Here is a 10189-nt window from a genome sequence, read left to right on the forward strand (position 1 = left end):
TTTGTATGTTCCAGAAATGCTACAAAAACACAGTTTGCAACAACTGTGAACACACAGTTCTTTGACAGGGAACACTGAAACTATTGGTCGTTAATAATTTATCCAATGGCAACTCTCCGTGTAGAAAGATAGATGGAGAATTTTCTTTTATGATTATCTTGTGGAAGTCCACCAAAATTTGTTGCACATGGCCATCACATTTGTTCAGAAAATTAGGCCAAGTGGCAGGATCGCTGTAGTTCAAATTACAAGTTCTTTTATAAAAAATATACGCAAAAATATGTTGAAGCGGTTTGCGTGCCAGGGTGCAGTCCCACCCACCCTCTGGGTGCCAAACCTCAGATCAAGGAAATCACATGACAATATATTTGGGATTAAAATGGCCACAACTTTATTAAAATTTCAGATGTAGGAAACCTTGGCTTAGGCATTGGGTGTGCATTCCTCTCAGCCCCTCGCTGTGTTCTCTCTGTTGGGGGTCTGAGGCAAGACAGGGTCAGTTGGGAACATGGGGACACTGCAAAATGTGCGTTTACACAGCTGGCCCCCCTTCCGCGTTGCTGAGGTAAATTCTATGGCCCAGTGCTGTGCGTTTGTGGTCAGAGACTCCCCTCAAGACCCCTTTAACGGGGAACCCTGATATCACCTCTGCAAAAGGAGAAAGTCACCACACCACCCCTTCAATTGCTGGACTAAAGGTTTCCGCCCAAGGCCTAAAACCACCAAAGTTGTGACAATTGCTAAGGGGAAGGCAAAACCTGCAGAGCAGGGAAAATTCCTTCCCCGTTTTGAAAAAACAGCAACCATCGACCGAATGTAGCAACACCCAAGGGAGAAATGTTAGCCTGTCAGGAAAGGTAGAATTAGAGGGAGAGCCGAGTAGGTGATGATGCTCCAGGGTTGACTGTGGTGCCGGAGTCAGTTCCGGCCCCCTTTTAAATCTTTGGAGCGGACTATTGAGAAGCCTGCTCAATCACGGTCTGCTCCTCTGCCCCCCCCAGCCACTGTGGATTGGTCAATTTGAAATTGGGTTTTGGCGGAAACCCAGAAGGGACCGCAATGGCCAAGGGGAGCGGAGCAATGGCCAGCAGAGCGGCGGGGCTTTGGGAAGACGGTGGGGCCGTGCGCTGGGCCACAAACCACATCCATCATCTGGTGAGCATTGCAGCAATAAAAACACAAAACTGTGCAATAAAAACCATTAAAAGGTGAAAACAGACTTCAAGTAGCCATTGCAGAAGGTGCAGTCTTTATTGCCTGGAGGAACAGAAGCTTTCAGTGGGCAATTAAAAGTTGGCACAGAAAGTTCTTTCTGAATTTATTGGCAGAGTATTGTACAGGATTGGGCTGAATACACTAAAGCAGAGGTCAGCAACCTTTTTCAGCAGGGGGCTGGTCCACCATCCCTCAGACCATGTGGTGGGCCAGACTATATCTTTTTTTTTGGGGGGGGGGGTGAACAAATTCCTATGCCCCACAAATAACCCAGAGATGCATTTTAAATAGAAGCACACATTCTACTCATGTAAAAACACCAGGAAGGCCCCACAAATAACCCAGAGATGTGTTTTAAATAAAAGGACACATTCTACTCATGTAAAAACATGCTGAATCCTGGACTGTCCGTGGGCCGGATTGAGAAGGCAATTGGGCCGCACCCGCCCCTGGGGCCTTAGGTTGCCTACCCCTGCACTAAAGGCTCATTTTCTTGCTGTTGTCAAATGAGCCTCACCGATGACATTTCTGCGGATAATTTCCGTGATCAAGCTGGGATATAAGAGCTCAGGCAACCTTTGACACACCCTGGCATTATAGCATTTTCAGATGTGTTGAGTTTCAGTTCTTGATCCTGAAGAACTTAATTTGGTTTGTATTCTAGGGCCAAGTTACGTTCTGAAAACTGTTCAACTTCTGAGGCAGTATGCAAAACTGTCATTTCAGTTTCAGTCTCAGTTTGATTTTTGGAACTACTTTTGCTTAATTGTAGCTGGAGACACTGTCTTGTTCAGATCTTGCCTTTTACTTTCCAACCCTTTTGTTTCTGATACTGGGCACCAGACATCCCCATTCCCCATCTGGTATGATGTATTTAATTGTAATAAACTGAATGAAGTACAAATAAATAAAGCAAACTCAGAATAGAACTGAAAACTCTGGTTTCCAAACCAGCTTTGAGTGTATATATGAATTCCCAATCACAACAAGAACAGCACAGGAGTCGCTATTCCTTGAATGAATGTGTAATCAGATTTTGGCATAAATTCTGGATTTGTTCCAAATCTATTAAATATCTAGGTATGTTAATACCGGGAGATATAACACAGTCACAGGTAATATAAATTAATAAAAGAGGTTTCTTCAGATATTGATAGGTGGGAGTCATTGAACTTTACCCTTTGGGCAAGGGTGAATGCATGAGTATTATTCCCAGATTTATTTATATTCTGAAATGACTTCCAGTTTTTATATCTGGATCATATTTCCAAAAGATAAAGTGCCTGTTTAGGAAATGTCTTTGGGGCTCAACAACACCAAGAATATCCCTGCAGAGAATGCAGTTACAAATTCAAGAATTTGGAACTACCCCACTATACCAAGTATTAAATATTGGAAACCCATTGCTGGTCTTAATTTTTTGACATGGACAACACTAAAATATACCTTTAGTTGGTTGGACAATACTAGGATCAAAATATTTGAAATCCCAGGCGACTTTGGAAACGACGAACTCAGTTAGAAGGATACGGAATATACTGTCTATATGACAACACTTGCAACTTATGAACGGACTTATGCTTACAGACGTAGGCTTTGGATAAATACGACAATATTTGGAATGAGTTTATACAGAATGTAGTAGACTATTATTATCTACATAAGTACTAGGATAATAACATCATATACATTGCGTTTTTGTATATATTTTTTTGTTACATTTTTGTTCTTTTTTCTTTCCTTATTTTTCTCCCTCTGCCCCCCACCCCTGGTATCACTTTATATCTTCATAATTGACATTATTTCAATAAAATATCAATACCAAAACAAGAGCATAGGAGTCACTTAGAAGATCCAAATGCTTCTATGATAGCCGATATAAAAATCCTAACGTGCCAGGGAGCAACCAGCAAAGTGAGCTTATCAGATGCATATTCATCACCCAGAAACAATTGCCTCACAAGGAAGTCCATGACAATTTTATGACACTGCTGCAATTTTGGGGGCAGGGCTGTGTTTGGTCTGCATGATGCCAACGTCCCTTCCAATTCCTGGGGTCCTGGATATTGCAATGGTTAAAATCGAATGGAGAATTCCATTGCTGAACTAGTCAAGCAAGTTTCTTCGGAAGCTTGTGAAGGGTCCCTCCTTCACCTGACGGGAAGTGAGAAGGACAAAAGCCAGCGGTCATGTGAGCCGAGAGCAAGCTAGGAGTTGGGAGGCAGAAGCTGAGAGTCAGAGCTGTGTTTTGACTTAATAAAGTTTGAAAATAATAAAACAAACAAGTTGACAGTCATTGTACACCAAGAAGGAAGAGGAAGGCCTGCAGTGCTTGTGATGGGCTGAAAACTTGCTTTAAAGAAATAAGTTGTTAACTGAACTGTAGAAGTGTAACAGCTTATTCCTTTGAAGCAAGTCTGAAGCAAGTAGTAGTAGTAGTAGTAGTAGTAGTAGTAGTAGTAAGAAGTTATTATTTATATCCCACCCATTTGGCTGGGTTTCCCCAGCCACTCTGGGGGGCTCCCAACAGAATATTAAAACATGATAAAACTTCAAACATTAAAAACTTCCCTAAACAGGGCTGCCTTCAGATATCTTCTAAAAGTCGGATAGTTGTTTATTTCCATCTGATGTTCCACAGGGCGGGCGCCACTACTAGGAAGGCCCTCAGAGCTGGACCTCAGTGTCTGGGCTGAACGATGGGGGTGGAGACGCTCCTTCAGGTATACTATTCAGTGGACCCTCTGCTTACAAATTTAATTTGTTTTGGGGGCCCATGCGCACCCCAAAAAATCCATAACCAGAGGTGCTGCTTCTGTGCATGTGCGAGCGTTGAAACACGGAAGAATACACTTCTAGGTTTGCCGCTTTTGCAACCCGAAGATTACATATCCAGAGTGGTACGTAACCTGAGGGTCCACTGTATTAAACGAACAAACTGACTGTCACTGTTCACCAAGAGGAAGGCCTGAAGCACTTGTGATGGGCTGAAAACTTGCTTTAAAGGAATAATAATAATAATAATAATAATAATAATAATAAATAGTAATAAATAATAATAATAATAATAATAATAATAATAATAATAATAATAATAATAATAATAATTTATTATTTATACCCTGCCCATCTGGCTGAGTTTCCCCAGCGACTCTAGGTGGCTCCCAATTGAGTGTTAAAAATAATACAGCATTAAATATTAAAAACTTCCCTAAACAGGACTGCCTTCAGATGTCTTTTAAAAATAAGATAGCTGCTTATTTCCTTCACATCTGAAGGGAGGGCGTTCCACAGGGCGGGCGCCACTACCAAGAAGGCCCTCTGTCTGGTTCCCTGTAACCTCACTTCTCGCAGTGAGGGAACTGCCAGACGGCCCTCGGCGCTGGATCTCAGTGTCCGGGCTGAACGATGGGGGTGGAGACGCTCCTTCAGATATACTGGACTGAGGCCGTTTAGGTCAGCACCAACACTTTGAATTGTGCTCGGAAACATACTGGGAGTCAGTGTAGGTCTTTCAAGACCGGTATTATATGGTCTCGCCGGCCGTTCCCAGTGACCAGTCTAGCTGCCTCATTCTGGATTAATTGAAGTTTCCGGGTCACCTTCAAAGGCAGCCCCACATAGAGCACATTGCAGTAGTCCAAGCGGGAGATAACTAGAGCATGCACCACTCTGGTGTTAACTGTACTGTAGAAGTGTAACAGCTTATTCCTTTGAAGCAAGATTGAAGTAAGTGCTCCTCCTTTCCAGTAAATCAGTGTTTCTCAAGCTTTATGTGGTGGTGGACGAGCAAACCCAGCCTCCTTCCAACTGCCAGGGTCTGGTACCCTTAAGCATCCCATTTAACCTGGGTTGTGGTAAAATTGCCAGGGACCAGCAGCTGATGTCCCTGCCCACAGACCACCATTCTGAGTAGCAACTGCAGCACCAGTTTAGTCCTGCTGGCCACACAACCCGGAAAGCTGTCTGCGGACAAATGCCAGCTCCCTTGGCCTGAAAGCGAGACGAGCATGGCAACCCCATAGTCACCTTTGACTGGACTTAACTGTCAGGGAACTGCCATCGGAGCCAGAGGCGGAGGGAAGGCTCCAGAGCGATGCCGGAGAGCGTCCCAGCAAGGAGAGAGGCAGCCCATCTGCTGGGGAAGGAAATCAGCGTAACGCCAGGGGTGAAGGGGGGCAGATGGGGGAATCGGAGAGAAGGCTCCAGGACTCCTCACCGGAGACAAGTGGGGAGAGCACGGGCACTCCACTGCCCACACCCTTCCTGCGCAGAAGACTTCTGTGCAGGGAGAGTAGGAGGAGACTTGGCGTCAAAGAACTTCTTTGCTGGAAGAAGTTCAAGAAACGCCCACTGACGGATTCTGCCAGCGACTGAGACAGCCACGAGTGCAAGGCTGTCCAGAGGGAAAGGGTTCAACCAGGCAACCTAGCCAGGAGTGGCGGCAACTTACGCACGAGCAACCCCCTTAGAACCATTACATTAACCATCCAGGGGTCCTTTACCTTTTTAACCTAGCAAATATAACAGCTTCATCCACAGTTGGTGCCTATATGGTAGAACTCAGAGGGTTGCAGTACTGACCTTTGCAGGGTACAGTTTTATACTGATTAGTTTTTGTTCTATTTCATACATTCCTGATAATATTTTACTATCACGGTATATTTTGAAGAATATCAAGTTAAAAGTAATCCACAATTAGAATTCTTTTTATAGTTTTTGTCATATTTTATAAATTTCTAATGAAATTCTCCAAATATAAAAAGTAAAATATAATTTTTGAAGTGATTACGGTAATAATTAGAATTGTCTTTTTCTGCATATATGAAATAGACCATAGAGTTGATTGTTAGTTATGCAATGTATACGTAAAAAGTGAAAATGCACCTAATTTTAAATCTTCATCACATCTTAATCTTATTTTTTAAAAATGTATTCATTTTTCTAGTGAGCTGCAGCCGATAAAAAGAGAGAGAAACCATCACAATTCATAAGATTATTCAAAATTATCTCTGTGCTAAAACATTTCCTTTTGCATTTGAGAAATATAATGAAAGATTGTTGCGTTACTTATTCTTGCAATTCAAAATAAATTTAGCAGTTTTAACTTTTGTGCTTTTCTCTGTATTTTTTTCTTTTATTTTTTTTAACAAGACACCTGTTTTGAAAACTGAAGTTAGCGGGGGGGGGGGGACTGAGCAGGGGTCACAAGTAGTTAGCCTTGACTAGGGTGGAGAATAGCATAGCATCAACATTGGCTTAATCACACAGTGAAAAGCAACATTTAAACTGAAAGATTTGGGATTCCGAAGTGAGGGAGAGTTGGATTTCCCTGGTCTCATACCTTAAAAAAGAAAGAAAAAACTTTAAAAATAAGAAATTGCGTTTGCAGAGCTTACCAAATTCCATCAAACAAGAAAATGGATTTGTATTTTTCTTCTGGCAAAAGCTTCAAGGACAATGGAGTTTCATCCCACCCCAGTTTGATTTCGGTTAGCTGTCCTTTCATCATGAAGACATAGAATACAGCACATAAACTGAAGATTATCACACAGATGCACTTGAGTCTGTAAGAAAGCAGAGGACAGGATCAGTTTCCAAGCCAGCCCAGTGTTTACTGTTCAGCTAAATGTTCTTATAAGGTACCAATATTGTTTGTCGTCGCAGTGCATACAATGTAATAAATCTGGCTCCTGAGAATTCACTCCCTTAAATTCAGTGAATTACCTTTTTGCAGATTAAAAGGTAAGCAGTCACAGCTGGGAAGAAAATGCAGCTTGCAACATACTGTATTTTTCACTCCATAAGATGCACTTTTTTCTTCCTAAAAAGTAAGGGGAAATGTCTGTGCATCTTATGGAGTGAATGCATGGTCCCTGGAGATGAATTGCCCAGGAGCAAAAAGCAGATCATGTTTTTTTTCTTTTTTGAAAGAGGGAAATGGGTGTTGAAATAAAGCCACGGATCGTTTGGTGATCAGGGAGAGAGATAAGGGACCCTAGAGATAAAGGAGGCTCCTGGGAGGGGGCCACAATGGTGCAAAAACCTGGTTACAAAGCACGGATCCACAAGCATCCTCAGAATTTTTGCATTGGGTCACCCCAAACTCACCGTCAAATCACGTCTGTGGCCACAGCATGAACCACGAGAATCATACATCAGAATGTTTTTTTTCTTGTTTTCCTCCTCTAAAAACTAGGTGTGTCTTATGGAGGGGAAAATATGGTACTTATCCTTTGTATGTTCTTATAAGCCAGTATGCGAATAATCATACCAATTCCAAAACCTTTTTTGGGGGGAGGGCGAGTCTTACATTTCAGAATACTACTCTTGGCATTTCAGAATATTTGCAATCTTCACATTTGGAATTTTACTTATGGTTCATCCATACCATCCCACTTATTATGGGTTGTGAGCCCTTGTGCCTGCATTAATTCTTCCTTGTTCATAGGGCTTTCTTAAAGTTCTGCTGCCCTACAATTTCTCCTTTTGAAAACTGAAAATTCCCTATGCTTTGAAAATACAAATAGGAGTATTACATTGATTCCATGTCCCTGGGTGCCTCTTAGTTATTGTGCACAACCCCATATTAAATTAGCAGGAGAAGTTGGCATTTGATTTCCCACCTCCATCTCCAAAATGTCTTGGGGTGACCTTCATAAAAGCAGGAAAAGGGATCATTTTAAATTTTACAAGCGGTTACAATAACATTTTCCTTTTCTAACACCCAGAAAATGGTAACTTGCATGCGGCAAAAACTGCATTTCGGATCCTATTTACGTGCGTAATTTCTGATCGTTATGTGTATGCATTATACAAGCGGCACATACCTCTACCAACACATGCAACCAAAGTCAAAGATATTTGCCATTCACCTTTGCTGAACATGCAGAGGGAAACAAAGATAACACTCAAAAGAAACTTCTATGCATATCAGAAAATGATTTTGTATCACCGAGTTTGATAAAACCTCCTGCACGGGAAAACCAACGGTTTTAAAGTTAAACACATAAAACAAGCGCCTGAAATTCTCTGCAATTCCAAATCCCAGCTGAAGTCACAAATGCCAAGAAAATGGGACGGTGTGCCGAAAAGTCTCCAGGCAAATGGGCATTATTCTTCGCAGGACTTTGTGTTTTTAGCCAACCTTCAATTTGCAAGAGTTGCAGCTCTTAAGAAATAGCCCCACCACAGCAACCCCCTCCTCATTCGGCTATCCAACACAAATGACAACCCAAAAGCAACACGGTAGGCTAATAATATGAGTACAACACTTTTACATCACTACTGAATTGTATCTTAATTTACAATCAGATAGTGTACAATATATACATGGTGACACCAACTAATGCGAGTTAAAAAAATGTCCCAGAGGAAGGGATTTTTTTGGCTAGTATCACATCACAAAGAACCACTCAAGCTTGTCGCAACATGCCTTCCAAGGTAGTGTAAAAGTCGCATTTCCTCATAGGTAAAAATCCACTTGTATTGGAAAGAAACTGGAGCCCTTCATCTTATTTCCTCTTCTTCTATTTTTTGCATAAAGAACCCCAAGCACCACATAAAATTTCAAAAGCCACTCACCTCCATAACTTCTGGAGGATCTGAAAACATCCCGCTTCCATTCTGAGAAAACTCCCCACTGGAGAAGAGCCAAGCATAGACCTCTCAACTCCACTAAGACAGGTCAGTCAGAAGGATATCCTTGCATCTCCTACTGAAGAATAACATGCTCCACCTCCAGCCCCAGAGGTGTAGCCTCCAAGCACCTGTCAGCCTCCAACCCCACCCAGCCACAGGTGTGGCAAATAACATTATTGAGACAATGCACATTGCAAGCTAATCTCACAGAAGTTTTACCTTTTGTTGTGACCCAATGCCTTGAGCACCTCTGGGTCACTGTAAGAACATTGTAAGAGCCTGCCGGATCGGGCCAATCCCCCTTCTAGCCTTGCATTCTGTTCTCACACTGGCCGGCCGGATGCCTGCAAGAAACCCCCTATAGGACCTCCCTTTCTACTTGCACTAGCTAGAAGCGTATTTTAGGGTGTTTCCAGGTGGGATTGAGTCACATATTGGCAAATTCGGGTTGTGCAATGAAGATTCAGCAGTTACTGAGTATAGTAGGAGATGAGATACCACAAGAAAGGAAAAAATTATTCTTTTATGCAACTGCATAAATGTATTTAGATGTATGTAGATGTATTATCATTCACCTATTTTATGTACTTCTTTCTTACCTTAACTTTTCTCTTTCATTTTTCTTCTTATCCTTTTGTTGTTGCTGTTTCTGTTGTTGTTATTTTTTGTTGCCTTAATAGTTAGTTGATGGTCATTGATTTTAAACTTTGATATGGCTTTTTTTCCTATATGAACATTGCGGTTGTAAGCCACTTTGATTTTTTTAATAATATACCATTATGTAAATATTTTTATACCTAAATGAAGTAGATCTCATGCAGCGAATGTGTTTCCCTCTTAGGAAAACAAAATGGTGTTTTTGCGATAAGGGCAACGCACTGGAAAGTGTGGGATAACACTTGTATGACGCAACATTGTATGACCTAGAGTGGACATGCAAGGGGATGTTTGGTCCAGCCAGTCGGAACTTCCTGTTTCCTCCTGGGCTGGGACAAACTTCCTTTAGCATATGACTAGAAGTGGGCATGACCTTACCTGCCCAGGTAACAAAAAGGCAAGACAGGCAGCACCCTCTCTCTTCTCCATCTTGCTTTCGTCATGTGAGCTGCAGTGACTGCTAGTCTGCAGTCACTGGGACTAACCCCTATATGGGGTAGTTCCACATGTATATACTCTGTAAGTAAGTCTGCCTTCAGGGATCCATCTGTGAACTGAATGTGTGAGTAAACTTCTTTTATATACTTTACATAAGATTGTGTCTTGTCTATTCTTTTTAAGAGGGGTATAAGGGAATTACCAGGAATCTAATATTAAGAAGCTTAAGCAAGAATGC

The 10189-nt window shown here is 41.9% G+C and overlaps 1 protein-coding gene across 1 annotated transcript in view; it reads right to left on the reverse strand.

Moving 5' to 3' along the window:
• B4GALNT2 (beta-1,4-N-acetyl-galactosaminyltransferase 2 (SID blood group)) overlaps positions 1 to 8952 on the reverse strand; it is a 34305-nt gene extending 25353 nt beyond the window's left edge. Inside the window, exons 1-2 of the mRNA XM_083709528.1 lie at positions 8800 to 8952; positions 6615 to 6782 (exon numbers count right to left, since the gene is read on the reverse strand). Coding sequence (XP_083565654.1) covers positions 6615 to 6782; positions 8800 to 8876 — 245 coding nt within the window. The 5' untranslated portion in view covers positions 8877 to 8952. The remainder of the gene's footprint in view (positions 1 to 6614; positions 6783 to 8799) is intronic.
• Between the last annotated feature and the right edge of the window lie 1237 nt (positions 8953 to 10189).

The sequence above is a fragment of the Podarcis gaigeae genome, assembly GCF_964106915.1.
Source record: "Podarcis gaigeae genome assembly, chromosome: 13".
NCBI classification, from domain to species: Eukaryota; Metazoa; Chordata; class Lepidosauria; order Squamata; family Lacertidae; genus Podarcis; species Podarcis gaigeae.